The sequence below is a fragment of the Balaenoptera ricei genome, chromosome 8, assembly GCF_028023285.1.
Source record: "Balaenoptera ricei isolate mBalRic1 chromosome 8, mBalRic1.hap2, whole genome shotgun sequence".
Taxonomy (NCBI): Eukaryota; Metazoa; Chordata; class Mammalia; order Artiodactyla; family Balaenopteridae; genus Balaenoptera; species Balaenoptera ricei.
The window spans coordinates 106,279,215-106,295,905 of record NC_082646.1 but is presented as its reverse complement, the minus strand read 5'-3'; the positions used below and the strand labels follow the sequence as shown (position 1 = coordinate 106,295,905).

Genomic DNA, 16,691 nt, shown 5'->3' with positions numbered 1-16,691 from the left:
GTGGCGAGGATTTGTAGTTTAACTCGAGTACCTGCCTCCCTTAGGCTGTGAGCTCAACGCGGCAGGTGTCTAATAATCACTGTCTGCTGCCAGACACAGGGCTTCCCAGGGACAAGAGGCAGAGGCCCAAGGGGGCAGGGCCTGCAGACGGCCGTGGACCTCAGCCCCAAGCCCCGCTGGCCTCCCTGACCCCCAGCCCCTCACAGTACACCCACTGCTGGGCAGGTCTCACGAGCATCTCCTCCCCTCTACAGCTCACCTAGACTCTGCTCCCAGGAAGCCCCCGGACTCAACCGGCACTGCCTCCACTGACGGAGCCCTTTCTGCCCATCAGATGGTCCCACGTGGCCAGGGGCCCTTCTTGGGATGTGGGTGCTCCCAGAAGGGGTTCAGCAGGATCTGAAAGAATGGTGGGGCTGAGGTTTGGCCCAAGTGTTGGGGGGGGGGGGCGCTTGGGACAAAGTTTCTACCCTGAGGTCTACAGTCAAAATGAGATCAGCCATCACCCAGATATCAGATGCAAAAGGTCACGGGCCCTAGGCAAGCCCAGGTCTGCCCAGGGCCTTCCCAGGTGAGCTCCCCCTGCACAGGTGAGCGCCTTCCCTCACTCTTCAGACCACTGGCCCTTTCTCAGCCTGCAGATGGAGGCTTCATAACACCTCCTTCAAGGGACTTTCTCTGACTACCTCCTAAGTTAAATCAGGGTCCCCTACTAGTCCCCCCTTCAGCACCTGCCCACTACCCTCACAGCTTGACTGTCAATGAGGCCTGGCCCTGGGAAAAGCAGGAATTCGAAATGAAGGAGACAGACATGAACCAGAAGTGTTTATTACAGAAATCTGGCCCTAAGTTCCAACTGAGTAGCCCCAGCTGAGGCTAGGCTGGCGCCCTCTGCCCAGGGCTGGGCAGATGAAATAGGAAAGAATAGAAGGAGTACATCTGGGACCGAGGCCTCAGAGCTGTGAGATGATGTTGGAGGCCAGACTGCAGGTGAGGCCCGTGCCATCTGGCTCCACGTTCAGGGACTTCACGATGCCATCCTCTATCACCATGGAGAACCTGCCAGAAAGAAGGGCCGGGCCAGTTGCAACAGCCTGGGCCTGGAGGCTGGAAATGGAGACAGGCAGGGTAGCAGGGGAACCGTGCAGGAAACCCTCCTCCTTTTACCTCTTCAGCCGTCGATTCCCAAAGAGGGACACCAGTGAATCATCTAGTAACAAATCTGTCTCCTGAAAGGAGAAGCAAAGGAAAGGTCAGGAACTCCCAGACCTGGCTGGTCCCCACACTGGCCATGTCCCTCCAAGTCCCTGCTTCCAAGATGGAGGCTAGGGGGGGCGGGTGCACTCACCTTTCCAAAGGCCCCAGTGGGGTCGGCCAGGAGCCGAACCTAAGGAGAAAGTAAGGTCACAAGAAAAATCTCCTGCTTGGCCCCTGATCCCCCGCAGGACCAACACCTCACCTTGCCTTCTGTGTTGTGCGCTCGTCCCCACTCTTCAGTCACAAAGACATCATTAACGCTCAGACACGCCACCACCTCGATCCCCTTGGCCTTCAGAGTGCCAGCCTGCTCCACGTACCCTGGCAGGTGGGTCTGGGGAGGGGAAACAAAGAATCAGAAGATGGATAATTGCCTCTGCTCCTCAGCCTACCCTTCATCTCTAGGCCCTCCTCACTTCTCTACTTCAACAGCTCTGATCAGACAATGAGAACTGTGTAAGCCACAGTTCCTTTTTGCCTTGGCCACTAGGAAGCTCGGATCCAAACTTAAGTGTTCCTTGGACAAGACCGTGAGCTTCCCATGGGCAGGACTATGTCTCATTCACCCAAGTCCCAAGTTCCTTCCACAGTGCCTGTCACCCAGCAGGATCAATGAGAAGTGTTGGATTTCATTGCATCACCTTTTCTCCTACATTCCTGGTACCTGTTCACAGCCTCAACTTATTTTTTAAAAACCCAATAACGGTTTTTTAACTGTCACATCATCTACATCCTCTTGGTACAAGCTACCCCAGGACTATGTAAAGGACTAATGAAAAATACAAACATGTACACAAGATCCCAATTGCTGAGCCCCAGAAGGGCAGCCCTCACCTTGGAACAGCCGGGGGTAAAGGCCCCAGGGACTCCAAAGAGCACCCCCTTCTTGCCCTTGAACAGCTCTGCCAGGTTCACCTTGTTCCCAGGCTTCCCTTCAAATACCACCACCGATGGGATGGTATCTCCCACCTAGAGGGAATGACACCAAGGTAAGGAGTGAGGGGGGGTGCAGGAGGCCAAGGCCAGGGCAGCAGCGGGTGGTGGATGGCACACAACGGGCCAAGTAGCCCTGCCTGGTCCGGTGGAGCCAGGGTTGACACCCAGCGGGAAAGTCCAACCCTGTCAGAGCTTCCAGAGGTCCCTCCCCAGCAACCACCTGGTTACCCCACATCCTCCAGGTTTCAAGGTGGCCCTATTCCTCTTAAGGGCCAGTTGGTGACCACAGAAAACGGGAGAGTCCTCTCCAGGTGTCGCAAGAGGTTGAGTAAACAAGCTGAGTTACAGGAAAGGGCTGGGGTAGATGGGCAGGAGGAGGAGGGGAGGAGGAGGCCCTGACAACACGGAGGGAGGGGATCCCGACCATGGCTGGGTGTCCCACCCTCAAGAAGAGAAAAAGGGAAGGCAGCAGAAGGTGGGAAAGTTGGGGAGTGGGGTGCAGGTTCCTACATCCAGAGGGTAGAGAATAAAAGAAGGAATCCCTTGAAGGGGGAGGGATCAGTCTACCTGGGAGTGTGTGAGGGCTTCATGGGGCCAGAGAAGGTAGAGAAAAGGGGGGAAAGTCAGGGGTGAGGGGAGTGCCTCTGAGAAACCCCGCAGTTGGTTGTAGGATGAAGCAGAAGGAGGGGGGAGATCTCAAAAGACTGTGGGGCAAAGGGGACTCCCAAGGAGCTGGGGATGGTTCCAGAAGATGAGAAGGGTGAAAAACTCAGAAGTGTGGGAATTGGCCACGAGTGGAGTGCAATGGGGGTGGGAAGGTATGGAGGAGGGCACGTACGGGGATTGAAAAGGGTAAAGGAGATGGTTCCATAAGGTGGGGGAAGCCACGGTACTCAATCAATCTCCTGAAAATGGTGAAGACTCAACACAGGTGTCCCAAGGTGGATGCGGAAGGGAGACGAGGAGAAGGCCCAAAAGCCTTGACTGTCCCAGGAGATGGGGCACGAGGCCCCTAAAACTGGCGACAACGTTGCAGCCACAGGGTCTTGATGAAGGGATGAGGGGGGACAGACGGCGGGAGGAGCCTCTAGGGCAGCGGGGAGGGGTCCGGAGGGTAAGAAAGAGGGTGACTCTCCCCCAGACAAGCGGGACGAAGGGGCTTGGGCAAACAGGCGGGGGGCCGGGGGGGCCGCGAAGAGGTCAGGCCTGGCTGGGCCAACGGTCACCTTGATCGGGGCCATGCCTACAGCAGCGCTTCTGAAACCTCGGACCCCGCCAAGCGTCCACTCTAGGCCTCCTTTCACGCACCCTCCAGCTCCCGCTGCTGCCGCTGCCGCACACTCAACGACGGCCACCCGAGAGACCGCCGAGCCCGCTCTACTGCCCAGGGTGCACAGCCACGCCAGCCGCATACCGGGCCTCGAAGCCACAATTGCCCCGCCCCTGCCTCACGGCTAAGGTAGAAGGCTGGGCGGGACAAAGGTGCTACCACGCAATCCTGCAAAAGGCGGAGCAAAAGGCGGGGCGTAGGTCGCCCCGGCCCACTGCGAGGCGCCTCCACTGCGCAGGCGCGGGCGCCGCGCTCAGGGCAGAGTCTTCGACACGGCTCGGCTCATCTGCATTAGGGACTGGATCACTTGCGCACTTGCAAATGGGCGGAGCTTTCGGCTGCCGGGCAGCTTATTTGCATGCAAGGATAGGGTGCTGCTGTTTTGATTGGCATAATTTACGGATTGGGGCAGTATTTCCGTTCCTTAACCGAGGAACGATGGTGTCAGGCGCCTGTGTAGGAGTAAAGCATATTTACTTTGCATTCCACGAAGGCCCCTGCATTGCAGCTGTTTTACATATTTGCATTGTACACGACTTGTAGCAATTTGAGGTTTGCCTCAGCCAAAACCACTGGGCCTGCGCCGTAGCAATCCCCTGCCAAAACGCTTCCGGGAGCAGCGCTTGATCCCATCCGACCTCCGCTCCGGCGAGCACGGGAAGTTTAGTAAGTTCGCCGTTTCCGCTCCTCCCAGCTGTCCAATAGGATAGAGCGGAGCAGCCCCGGAAATGACGCGAGGGGAATCTGGCCTCCTTCCGGTTCCGGCTTTGCGAGAGCGCGTAGCGTCGACATGAAGCTGCTCACCCACAACCTGCTGAGCTCGCATGTGCGGGGGGTGGGGCCCCGTGGCTTCCCCCTGCGCCTCCAGGTACCGGCCGGGGGCGATCTTGGGCCCCTCTCCTGGGGGCGGCGGTAGGAGAACCAAGATCTGGTCCCTGCCTAACTAAATCTCTCCACCGCGCAGGCCACCGAGGTCCGCATCAGCCCTGTGGAGTTCAACCCCGACTTCGTAGCTCGTATGATACCCAAAGTGGAGTGGGCGGCGCTTCTGGAGGCTGCCGACACCGTGAGGACCCTCGTTTTCTCCCGTGCACACCTTGGGGGGGGGGGTCTCACCGCAGCCCTTTACACCAGGCCAGGGAGCCTGGCCTCAGGGCGAGTGACGGGGATACCCAGAGATGATTTAGGCCTCTTGCCCACAGTTGCATCTGGTCGAGGTGCCCAAAGAGCCGATTCAGGGATATGAGCATGACGAGAGATTTCTGAGACAGATGCACCACGTTCTGCTGGAGGTGAGAACCGGCCCGTTACTTGCTTCCTGGCCATACACCCACACCTGGAGGCTGTCAGTGCTCAGCTCTCTTCCCCTCTTCCCGCAGGTGGATGTGTTGGAGGGCACCCTGCAGTGCCCAGAGTCGGGACGTCTGTTCCCCATCAGCCGTGGGATCCCCAACATGCTGCTGAGTGATGAGGAAACTGAGACTTAAAAGCGTGCCAGGCCCGTTTTTCATTTTGTGAGCGTGTGTATCTTTGTTTACGTATATCCTGTTTGCTACTTCTATCCTGTGTATCCCCAACCCTTGGTCCAGTGACACACCAAACACACGGTGTTCTTGAGCTCGGTATTATATTTTTTTTCTCATTAAAGGTTCAAAACCAAAAGCGGTTTCTCTTTGCAGCAAATATACATTAAAATAGAGTCTCTGTACAGCCGAGGGCTCTGGGCCCTGGCTTGCCCCATGTCCCTGCGCCTCCCTGGCCAAACCCAAAAATAAATATAGTGTTATTGCTCTGCAGGGCATAGAGACAGTGCTCTCCCTACCCCGTGAGGAGGCTGGGTGGGAGCTGATGGGGGCGCCCTGGCCACCCCAGGGGCCCAGGGGCCGGAGCCTGCTTGGAGTTATTGCTTCAAGGGGGGGGCAGTAATGCCCAATGCAAATGATGAGGAAAGGAGCGAAGGGAGCAGGGGCCTTTGCTCTCCAAATCCCTCTCTGTTCTGGAGAGGAAGTCAGATTAAGCAGCAGCAAAAGCATCACCCACTGGGAGACTGTGGCCTCCACTCCCTTCCCTCCCTGAGATCAGGCTTCTGCCCCCCACCCCCACCCCCACACGCGCGCACACACACACACACACGTCCCCTACAGCCCCCTATGGCTTCCGCAAGGCCCCCTACACCCTGGGGGCACGTTATGGCTTGCGAGGGGCAGCACTGTGCCCAGAGCCTGGGCATGCACGTTCCCAGCTTCTGACACCCCCCTGGGAGGGGGGAGGGGAGGGCGTAGGGCCTGCTCCGGCTGATGGTGTTGCCCTGGCCCTGCCAGCAGGCTGTGGCACTGCCCAGACCCCAGCTCTGCCCCACTGGGGCTGACCCCGTGCTGGGCGGGTCCTGCCAGCACCCCCACCCGTGCCCAGCCCTCGCCTCAGTCCATCATGGCCTCAAGCATCTCCAGGAACAGCTTGTGCATGGGCACCTTGCCCTCCAGCTTCACCCCATAGAAATGGGCCAGCACTTTGCCTGCCGTCTGGCGAAGGAGCGGTAGTGTAAGCAGCAGCCTGCCTGCCCGCCTCCGCTCAGCACCCCCTCCGGGGCCCGCCCGACCAGCTTCGTACTCCAGCAGGGCCTCGTGTAGCGCTTCTCGAAGCTGCTCCACAGCCTCAGCATCTTCAATGTGCACAGAGTCTGCAAGGAAAGGCGAGAGAGCTGTTCACATGGGCCGTCTCCAGAAAGGGCAGAGCCGCATCTGCCTGGGCACTGCTGGATGGGTCCCAACCAGGAGCCAGACAAGGATTTGCTGAAGCACCACCCACTGCCCCTGCCCATGAGCCAGGGCCCACCCTTTCTCCCTCGGCTATGGCCACCTCCCGTCCCCATCACCTTTTCTCTCACTAAATGGTTCACCTTTCCACAAAAGTATGGACACTGGGGCTCAAAATGCTGCGTGCAGTTCTTGGACCTGTCCTTGCCTGGCCTTGTGACTTTCAGGAAGTCACTGTTCTTCCCCTAAGCTACAGTTTTCCTTGTCTGCAAAATGGGACTGTGCCACCATCAGAGTTAAAAACCAGAGGGCCTTATAAAGAGACCTGTCGCACTTGGCCAGGCTCACCTGAGTTGGCGAGGGCCAGGGCCTTCAGCAGGACGTACTCCTCGCGCTCCAGCCGCAGGGCCTGCAGTCGCCGCACCAGCTGCAACAGGGCAGCCCCCAGTTCCCCCAGGCCAGCTGCTCGAGCCCCCTCTTCATCCAGGACCAGGTCCTCGGCAAAGGCCAGCTCATCCTGCAGTGGCAGTGAGCGCTGGGCCACGCCCAGCACCAGGACCTCCATCCACACGCTCTGCAGAACTGACATCTGGTCAGACAGCGACAGTGACGAGAAACCTGGAGGGCAGTGGGGGGCAGAGCTGGCTGAGCAAGCGCACCAGAGCAGGCATGGCCCGGCCTACCCAGGGAAGCCCCACATCGCCTGGGCCCTTTACCTGGGATGCTCTTGGCCCAGCTGATGGTGACCACGATCTCTCGGTCAAAGAGGTCACAGAGGGTAGCCACGGCTGGGAGGTGTCCGTCAGGGCCCGCCGGGTCGGGCATGGCATACAGCTTCTCAGGCTCAACCACCAGCAGGTGGGACACCAGTGCATTCACCGGGGCTGCAGTGATAGTTGGAAGAGGCACTCGGATTCATCACCTTGCCAGCCCTTCAGGGTCAAGCATCTTCCCAGAGTCAGTCCCCCTGTGGCCTTCCTCAATAGCCACTGGCCAGCCAGGCTCAGACACCTCTCTCCGGGAAGGGCCGCACTATCTCCCAGGGAAAGCGTCTGTTTGTGGACAGGTTCTGAGCGTTAGAAAACCTTCCCTGCTCCCAGCTGTACTGCTCAAGGCCTGACATAGAAAAGGGTATTTTTGTAAATACTTCTTGGGGGAAATGAGTAAACGAATAGATGAAGGGAAGATTTGGGTCCCAGTGCCCAAGATAACGATTATCCCGGGTGAATGACGTCAGCCAGGTCTCCCATGTCCGAGCTCCACCCCAACCCCAGAGCCCCCAAAGACCCCACTGTGCTCTCACCTGTCTTCCGAGGGCCTCCAGCTACTGCCAGAGGTCCAGCAGGAAAGGGGCCTGGGAAGGGCAGCGGGTCCACCTCTGGCCGCCGCTTGTACTTCTGTCTCCCACCCCGGACACGGTCCAGACGTACCCCTTGAATTGTAGGACAGGGCTGTGTTCATGGGGCTGGGGCTGGCCTGCTCTCCAGAGCCCACCTGCCCAGCCCAGTCCGCCAGAACTTCTCAGGCCTTGCCCAGCCCGACCCCATGCGCCCAGCGCCCCCGCCTTGCCCAGGACCCCGCCAGCGCTCACCCTCCTTGAGCATGCCCACCCGCAGGCACTTGGTGAAGCGACAGGCCTGGCAGGCCTTGCGTCTCCGCTTGGTGATCTCGCACTCGTTGGAAGCCGGACAGCTGTACTCGATGCTCCCTGCCAGGAAGAGGCAGGGCTCCAGTGGCGGCCTCCCGGGGCCCAGAGGAGGCCCAGTGGACAGGAGTGCCCTGACTCACCCCAGGTAAGCACAGGTCTGGGGAGATCAGGAGTGCTGTGAATGGGGCAGGGAAGCCCGAGCACTGAAGGGAAAGGCCACTGGGCTAGGGGCCCCGGCCTGGGCAAGGGAGGGGCTGGGACCAGAGGAGTCGGGCTGCACCTGGCCCAAGCTTCTTGTCAAGTCACGTTTCTGGGCTGTGCTGCTCTCATCAAGGGCCACAGCGGCCTCCACATTGCTACATCAAGCGGTCAGTTTTCATCCTTATGTCATTTGGCCCAATGGAGCATCTAATGCCATTGATCCCTCCTAGAAACACTTTTCTTCTTTTGTTTCTAGGACACCACACTCCCGGCTTTCCTCCCACCTCACTGCCACCTTGTGGCTTCTGTGCATCGGCCCGCGCTCCTTCCATTGAAGACCCCTAGGGTGGCCCTCCGACCTGTCTCCACTGACTCACTCCAATGGTGACCTCACCAAGTCGTGGGCTTTCAAATCTCCGTCTCTGGCCTAGACCAGCCTGAACTCTAGACGTATCCCACTGCCTCCTCCTGCGTGCCTGGAAGACACTACAAACTTAACCAGTTCTAGATGGAGCCCCCAACCTACCCCTCCAAAACCTGCAACCCCATTTGTCCAGCTGCTCAAGCAGAAATCTAGGAGACATTTTTAATTCCTCTCTCACACCCCAAACCCAACCCACTGACAGATCCTGGTGGGCTTCACCTCCTAATATGTCCAGAAGCGCCCCTCTTCTGCCCCTGGCAACTGTTTCTACCCTTGACCAGAGTCACTGTCACCTCCCCTCCTGCTCTGTCTTTGCCTCCTTTGGTTACTGTCAACACAGAGGCATCCTATTAAACCTAAGACAGGGAGTTCCCTAGCGGTCCAGTGGTGCATTTCTCCTCACAGCCTGCTTTCTCCTACACCCTACCTGGGCTTCTTCAGCTCAAGACACCTCTTTAGGGAGGCACTCTAGAGTCCCAGACCCAGCCAGGTTCCCTGGCACACACCCTGCTCCTCGCCCTCCGGCACTCACCACAGCTGTACTGTAACAGCTGTGTGCGGTTCATTGTTTCCTCTCTCTCGCCTCTGCTGGAATGTAAACTGCTTGAGGACAGGAGCGATCCTGCCTTAGTCCCCACTATGCCCCCACACCTGGAACAGTGGTCAGGACAGCAGAGCACAAGTTTGTGAAGAGCAAGGATCCTGGAGGCTGCCACTTACCAACGGTGTGACCTTGGGCAAGTCCCACACCGAAGCCCTCGAACCCTCAGTTTTCCCATCTGTAAAACTGGGATGATTAAAAACTACTTCTGGGCTTCCCCGGTGGCGCAGTGGTTAAGAATCTGCCTGCCAACGCAGGGGACACGGGTTCGAGCCCTGGTCCAGGAAGATCCCACATGCGGCGGAGCAGCTAAGCCCGTGCGCCACAACTACTGAGCCTGTGCTCTACAGCCCACGAGCCACAACTACTGAGCTCACACGCCACAAGTGCCAAAGCCCGCGCGCCTAGAGCCCATGCTCCGCAACGAGAAGCCACCGCAATGAGAAGCCCGTGCACCGCAATGAAGAGTAGTCCCCGCTCGCCGCAACTAGAGAAAGCCCGCGCATAGCAACGAAGACCCAACGTAGCCAAAAATAATAAACAAATAAAATAAATAAAATAAATAAATAAATATAAAACTTTATAAAAAAAACTACTTCTTACAAAGGTGAGTTGTGAGAACTAAATGGGAAAATCAAGGTAAGACATTTAACACAGCTCACAGCACCTAAATGCTCAATAAATGATCACTATTTATGGCTAGTGCTCGATAAATATTTGTCAACAGAGAACGAAGCATTCCAGGGTGGGTAGGAGACACCTGGACCCGGACCTGGACCTGTTGGCTCAGGTCTTCGGGCCAGAAGGGAGCACAGAGCTTTCAGACCAGCGGGTCTCAGCCAAGTCAAAACTTGCTAGAATGTCACAATCAGTCGTGAGGCATCTGTCCAAAGTTCAGTTATTAGTAATAAGCAGAGGCAACAGTCTGGCCTTTACGAGCTTAGCTCTGGACCTCAATCGACCCAAGTTCATATCTTGTTTCTGCCATTTTTCTACCTGTGGGACCTGAACAAAGTTTTGAAAACCTCTCTGGGCTTCAGTTATAATAGTGCTGGCACCTTAGAGATTGCTGTGTGGGTAACTGAGAGCATAATGTACCAGGGCACAGTGCCTGGCACTCAAGAAATGTTCTCAAAAAGGCTACATGTTATAACCCCCAAGTAACCAATGGTTTATATAAAAATATAAGTAATGGGCACATCCCAAATAATGCTTATTACATCACCGTCTTGCTCACTCGTATTTTGATATGCTTTCCTGAGTGAGAAAAATTCAGTGAGTACTATTGGCAGGGATGCCTAATAGTCTTTTTAAAGTTAGGTGCTGAAATATGACGTAGCCACTCTCAGTTACCCATAAAAACCTGCCTTGTGCTCGTGCTGCTTTGGGGAAATCAACACAAAAGGGGGCATGTTCTCTGCTGGTGAGAGGGCAGCAGCTGCTGGAAGCAAGAATAAAGTTTAGGAGCAGGCAGAGGCTGCTTTGAATTTTTCAGAGCCGCTGTGGAAGGTGCTGGGCCTAGAGTACCCAGAAACTTAGGAGGCATCTTGAGTCCCACTCTCACACCCCACATCCAATCCATCAACACATCCTGGTGGCTTTATTTAACGCTTAAGGGAAAGGACGTTCCTGGGAGGTAGGAGGGCCTGGGAACTCCAGGCTGCCAACCCCAAGTGGTACCACGGCAGCCTGGGGGCCTACTGCCACCCAGCAGTGCACCAACTGGGGAGCGCCAGGCCCAGAGGGCGAAGGGCACAGGAGCGGGGTGGGGGCTCACCCTGGATGGTCCTCTTGAAGAAGGCTTTGCAGGCCTCACAGGATGCCACACCATAGTGGTAGCCGGAGGCCACGTCCCCACAGACCAGGCAGAGGCGTTTGGGCAGGGAGCTGAGCACCAGCTTCCCACCACCCTGCTCGCCAGGCCCAGCCCCCTCCCCATCCTCCTCCTCCTTGTGGCCTGGGAGGCAGCGGGTGGGAGCTGGGCCAGGGGCCAGGGCCACGGGGAGCTCAGTCTCAGTCTCCGAGGAACCCTTTGGGCTGTCAGGACTGGCTGGCTCTGCCTTGATGTAGAGAGGCTCAATGCCCACCACCTGGCTGGACATGGCGCTGGTCACCTGCGGGAAGAGACCCGTCAGGTCACAGGGAGGCACTGGGATGGGGGATGGAGACACCCTGTCACCCTGGTTGCCCAACCCCGGGCCTGGGGCCAGGCTTCCAGGCTCAGCAAGAGGGTGGGGGGGACAGAGTCCAAGGAAGGCTGCCCATGAAGAGCCCCCCCCGCTGTTGCCATGGAAACAGAGTCTCCAGAGCCAGTAACTGACAGCAGGTCTCCCACTTGGGAAACTGCAGGAGGCTTGGAAACCCCCTACTCCCACCCAGGCCAAGGAACAGGGTAACCTAAGTGCCCAAGCAACCTTCAACCCCGTCTGGAATCCCCAGCCAGGAGTGAGATACCTCTCAAATTTTCTCCAGATGTTAGAGAGCTCAGTGATCTCCCCCACACCTGGGTATCCTCAGTTCAAGAGCGAAACTAAACTGAGGCACACAAACCCAAGGGCAGTTGATGTGCTCACACATGCGTGTGTGTTTACACTCTCACACTCCCACTCACCTGGGTCCTCAGGTGTCCTCACCTGCGCACACACGCTCACACAATCACTCTCCTGGGCAGGTTCACACTCACACATGTCCTTTCCCAAACCCCAGCTCTCACTCATGCTCCCGTTTGCCTTCGCACATTCCTACTGCGGTGCACACCCCATAACAAAGTCACACCCAAGGCTCATAATCACACTCTCGCTCACACACTCTTACACTCACTCTCACCATGCCCCCACACTCACACACACACACAGGCATAGTCCCTTGTGGAAACACATTCAGAGCCTCTCACACCTGACACATCGCCACCTCCTGCCCCAGGCACACCAGCGGGCGCAGCTCCACCTCCTTGCACCCCCTCCAGCACATTCGCTCTTACACTCCAGCTGCCGCAGAGTCCTCCACCACGGGGCGCCCCGCCCCCCCAACCTGCGCACACCTACGGGAAGTTGCCTAAAGTTGCTGCGCCTCCCCTCCCCCTCCGCCCGCGGGGGACCTCTATCAGGTTATCAGGAAGTAATGGGGGAGCGCCAAGGAGGAGGAAGTTCTCCCCTGCCAGTGCGATGACCTTTGACCCAGAGAGGAGGGTGGCCCTAGGCCCCTTCGAGCGCCCCCACGTGGTCTTCAAAGCCCCTTCCCCGACAGGGAACCCTTCCCATCTTCCAGCCCGGCCCTCCCCTGGGGCTTCGGCATGCTCCAGGTGCCGGATTGAACCCTGCCCTGGGACTGGATCCGAAGCCCAAGCCCGACCCTGGTCTCAGGCCGGCGCCCTAAGACCTGGACGCCATATCCCGCCCAGACCCTGACCCTGTCTGGCTTTCGACCGGGTCCCGACCGTGACCCGGGCCGGACCCGGAGCCGGACCCCGCCTGGAGCCCGCCCCCCGCCCGCCTCCCTGCCCCGCTCGCACATGGCCCCGGCGCACCGCCCGCCCACCCTCCAGCGGCGCTCCCCTCCGCCCCCGGACCTGGGGCCCCGGCAGGGCGGGCGGGCAGGCATGGGGGCCGAGCGGCCCGGAGCGCCGGGGTGAGCCTGGGGCCGCGGGCGGCCCCTCCTCCGCCGCCTCCTCGGGCCGCGCCGCCCCGCCGCGCCGCGTCCCCTCACTCGGCGGCGCCGCCGGCGGCTTGTAGGACACAAAAGGACATCGCGGCCGCTTCCTACTCCGCTTCCTCCAGCTGACAGCGGGGGCGGGGCTGGCCGTGCGCATGCAAAGCAGGGGGCGGGGCCCAGCGCCCTATGCTAATCAGGCAAGTGGGCCGAGCAGCGCCTGCGCGCCGGGACGTGTCGGGGCGGAGCCGGCGAAGCCAGCGGGCGGGCCTTCATGAAGGCCTCGCCCAGCCGCCGCCGAGCCACAGCGGCGTGCTTGCTTGCGTATGCGGCCGCTGAGAGGGCGTGGCCAGAGGAGACGCGGAGAGGCTACGGGAGGGGGTGGGGCCAGGAGCGTTCTTACGTAAAGGAGGCGGGGTGCGCTGTGCGCAAGGGAAATGGGAGTGGTAGTTCAGCGGCCGCCTCGGAGGGTCCGGGAGACGATATACATATGTAAATGAGGGGGCGGGACCAGCGCGGGGCTAGGGTATCTGCATATGCATGAGGGGCGGAGCCTAGCAGCCCAAATTAGAAAGGAGGTGCTGTCCCTTTCTCTTTTCCGCCTTCCCCCAAGATAACACAATCGGGGCACTTGAACCGCTCACCCAATATCCCCACAAAGCTGCTGAACCCGGAGTGGGAGAAGCAGACCTAATGCATGCAGGAAGTCCTGGATTTCGAATCCCGGGAAGGCGGAGCCGATAGGGCCCGAACCGAGAACGCTCAAGGTCACTGCGGTGACCGAGTGAAGGTCACAGGGAGAGGCGGGGCCACGTGCGTCCGCCTCACGCGGGCAGCCACGCATTGACTCACGGACCATGTACAGAAGACTCTTTTATTTCTCTAGGGCTCAAAATCCACGTGGACAGAGTCGGGCTTGGATCTGGGACCAGGGCTGGAGTCGGGCGGTCACTCGAGCCCGAAGCGGTGCTCTCAGATCACCTTGACTTGCAGCCTCTTGTTCCGGCGCCTCTTGAGCCCCTCGATGTATCGCTGCAGCTGCTTGGTCAGGAAGTGGTCCCGGCCGATCTCCGATCGGTAACCTGGAGGGCAGAATTCCACTCAGGGCAGTGAGCAGGGGCATGGCCTCCCCAGCAGCTGGTCTTTGTTCTTTGGGCAACTTTGGATCTCCAGGGTACTGGGACCTGCCTGTTTTGTTTGTTTCGAATGGTCAAGTCATAGACCTGTGCTCCACAGATGGGGAATTCAGAGTAGGATGGGGGTGTTGGAGTGGAGGATGGATGAGGAAGGCAAGTTTAGAGATGTTGCCAGCCTGAATTAGGGCACTGGGAGAAGGCAGCTTTTGGGACACCGCTTCGACCACCCAGTCTCAGCCATTAGCCCTCCCCACCCCACCCCCACATTCATAAGGTAAGCAGGGCAAACCAAAGGAAGTTTACTCAAATAATCCACTGTCCAAAGGCTCCTCACAGCTACCAGGGAGGGGCCAAGGCCACAGAAAGGCTGTCATCCCCAATGGGCAAGTGAAGAAATAGCCTTAGAAAACCTACATCAGGTTGAGGGGGGCTGCACTGAGGCTAGAGCCCAGGCCCTTGACGGTCACCCCATGCTGTCCCCATTGGGTCTCCCTGTGCCCAGTCTCCTAACTTTTTACTTTTCATGGGGCTTCTGGAATATTTGTGGGTAGTAAGGGAATCTGACAAGGCAGACACATCCTGAAACCCCACTCCCACAGGCCGAAGCCCTGCAAAATCCCCCACGGTCTCTTGCTGGAGCTGGGGGGATGGGGAGTGGGGAGGCTCACTCCGGAGGGCTTTGGTGAGGATTTCCAGAGCTTCATTCTCCATGAGTTCAGTCAGGGGCAGGGGCAGCTGGAGAGGCAGCAAGAGACTCAGATGTACAAGGGACTCCAGCTCTGCCCGCAGCTGAAATGCCCCACCTGCTCCCTCCAGCCCCAAGACCCTCAACCGACCTGCCTGCCCCCCCCACCCTCTCACCCCTGAAACCCCCAACCTGCCCATCCCCCACCCCCCACTAAACTCCCCAGTCTCCTTGGGTGCCTCCAACCCTGCTTTGCTGCTCCACCCAGTACGCTCGATGGGGTGTGTGCTTCGAGATATTGAGCGATGACACTGAGGAAGGCTTTTCTGGGAGAAGAGAAAAAAGGGATCAGTCATCTGCAGACTGCTGAGACTTCCCTGGAGCAAAGGAGATGTATGGGTAGGCATGTTGGCCGGGGGTGGGGGTGGGGGGGCTTCAGAGACCAGCTCCAGGTTCCACTTTAGTGGGAAACAGTATGGGACAGTGGTTTAAAGCCTGGGCTTTGTTGTCCCACCCTCCAAGGTTCCAGTTATGACTGCCCCACTTTGTGAGACTTAAGGCCAGTGACTGACTTTCTGACCCTCAAGTTCTTCATCTGTGCAATGGGATAATAAGAATGGCCGCATATGGAGGTTGTGAAGTTTAAAGGTGATCATGCAAGGGAAGCCCAGTGCCTGGCACAACAGCTAGTGCTCAATAAATGGCAGTTGTTATATTGTTGTATGTTCCAATTCCCTGATGAAGGGCTGGAGAGCAGAGGTGGTGGGGAGAAAGGGGAGGCATGTCCCAATCAGCGCACAGCGCAAAGTAGGAAGTAAATACTTAAAAATTGTAACCAATGACTTAATGAATGAAAGACAGGCACCTCCTCAAGCAGCGCAAATCCACTGAAAAGGCATTAACTCCCTCCTTTCAACTATCCGGGTGATTCCATTAAAAGCACAGGTCCTACCGCGCTGCCTTTGCGCATTTTCCTGCTAGTCTCTATGACCCCAGGACTTTGTACGACGCCTGCCCGGTAGGGGGCGTTCCTAGAAGGTCTGGTTGATTTAAGGCGTGGAAGATTAGCGTTGGCGCCCCTTCCAGGGAATCCTAGAAACTTGGGTCCCACAGTTTTCCCCCATTTTACAGCAATAGAAACTGAGGCCCTGGCCATCCCCCTGCCCTGTGGGCGCCCACAGCCCGGTGAAGCCACACTGACCGCTGTCGGTCTTGGAATCGTCCTCCTCTAAAGGGCCTCCCAGGGAGCTGCCGCGGCGCATCTCCAGCTCCATCAAGGCGTGCTCGTCCAGCTCCTCTGGCTTGAAGTTGTCCTTGTCCTCTCCGTCATCCGATTCTTCCCAGCCACCGTCCGAGCCGTGGCCAGCCTTTTGGTTGTAAGACCAGCGAGTCTTGCCGCCTACGCTGCTGCCCTCCAGTTCCGAGTCCTCACGGACAGTAGGCAGCGGCACATTCAGCTTCGGCTGCGACAGCGTGGCCGTGGTCCACAGATTCCGGATGTCGTGCGGGCTCGACTTGCCTGAGCCACGGTGGCCCGAAGACTTGGCCAACGCCTGTGGGCCACATACACCGAGGGAAGCCAAGGGCCGTGGAGAATTGGGGAGGGAAGGAAGAGCAGGCTGGGGGCGGGGATCCTGAGCCCATCCAGGGCCGAGACTCAGTTGCCGGGGTGGGGATGGGGAGGGGGTGATTGTTGGGAGCTGCCCTGAGCCAGGGCTGAGTGAGAGGATAGCCAGGGGCCCAGGGTGGACCTAGGATGAGTCTGGGGGCTGACAGGGTGAGGAGGACCAGGAAGAGTTCTTACTTTGAAAGGCTTTTCCTCCATGGTTCTGCCCCAACGGACCCAGTCGCCAAAGGCCTCGGGGCGAGGAGGAGGGGTCACGCTCCAGGAAGGGGGAGGGGCAGGGTCCCGTCCGGAATGGCGATGGGGGTCTCGCGCGGGAAAAATTCAAGCTACAGCCCTCCACACTAGATGCCATTATGTCTCCCCATCCCTTCCCCCATAGCTGTACTGAGGATGGACGCACCGCCCATCTTGGCAGATTCCCATGCCAGACCCTACCCTTAAC

At 58.5% G+C, this 16,691-nt stretch overlaps 4 protein-coding genes across 4 annotated transcripts; 1 reads left to right on the top strand and 3 right to left on the bottom strand.

Moving 5' to 3' along the window:
• Nucleotides 1–812: 812 nt before the first annotated feature.
• Nucleotides 813–3,709, bottom strand: PRDX5 (peroxiredoxin 5). The gene is made up of 6 exons (XM_059931907.1): nt 3,420–3,709; nt 2,092–2,226; nt 1,460–1,591; nt 1,349–1,387; nt 1,168–1,229; nt 813–1,059 (listed from the first exon to the last, which is right to left on the bottom strand). Exons 1-6 carry the CDS (start codon nt 3,603–3,605, stop codon nt 954–956), a joined length of 660 nt encoding a protein of 219 aa, XP_059787890.1. The 5' UTR covers nt 3,606–3,709; the 3' UTR covers nt 813–953.
• Nucleotides 3,710–4,263: 554 nt separating this feature from the next.
• Nucleotides 4,264–5,185, top strand: TRMT112 (tRNA methyltransferase activator subunit 11-2). The gene is made up of 4 exons (XM_059931908.1): nt 4,264–4,391; nt 4,488–4,589; nt 4,726–4,815; nt 4,903–5,185. Exons 1-4 carry the CDS (start codon nt 4,314–4,316, stop codon nt 5,008–5,010), a joined length of 378 nt encoding a protein of 125 aa, XP_059787891.1. The 5' UTR covers nt 4,264–4,313; the 3' UTR covers nt 5,011–5,185.
• ESRRA (estrogen related receptor alpha) lies at nt 5,134–12,932 on the bottom strand. Its single transcript, XM_059931906.1, has 7 exons — nt 12,722–12,932; nt 10,931–11,267; nt 7,871–7,987; nt 7,583–7,711; nt 6,996–7,163; nt 6,628–6,897; nt 5,134–6,203 (listed from the first exon to the last, which is right to left on the bottom strand). The coding sequence occupies exons 2-7, from the start codon at nt 11,253–11,255 to the stop codon at nt 5,944–5,946; spliced, it is 1,269 nt and encodes a 422-aa protein (XP_059787889.1). The 5' UTR covers nt 11,256–11,267; nt 12,722–12,932; the 3' UTR covers nt 5,134–5,943.
• Nucleotides 12,933–13,666: 734 nt separating this feature from the next.
• On the bottom strand, nt 13,667–16,447 carry CATSPERZ (catsper channel auxiliary subunit zeta). The gene is made up of 5 exons (XM_059929970.1): nt 16,427–16,447; nt 15,824–16,373; nt 14,869–14,948; nt 14,606–14,672; nt 13,667–13,883 (listed from the first exon to the last, which is right to left on the bottom strand). The coding sequence occupies exons 1-5, from the start codon at nt 16,445–16,447 to the stop codon at nt 13,774–13,776; spliced, it is 828 nt and encodes a 275-aa protein (XP_059785953.1). The 3' UTR covers nt 13,667–13,773.
• Nucleotides 16,448–16,691: the final 244 nt, after the last annotated feature.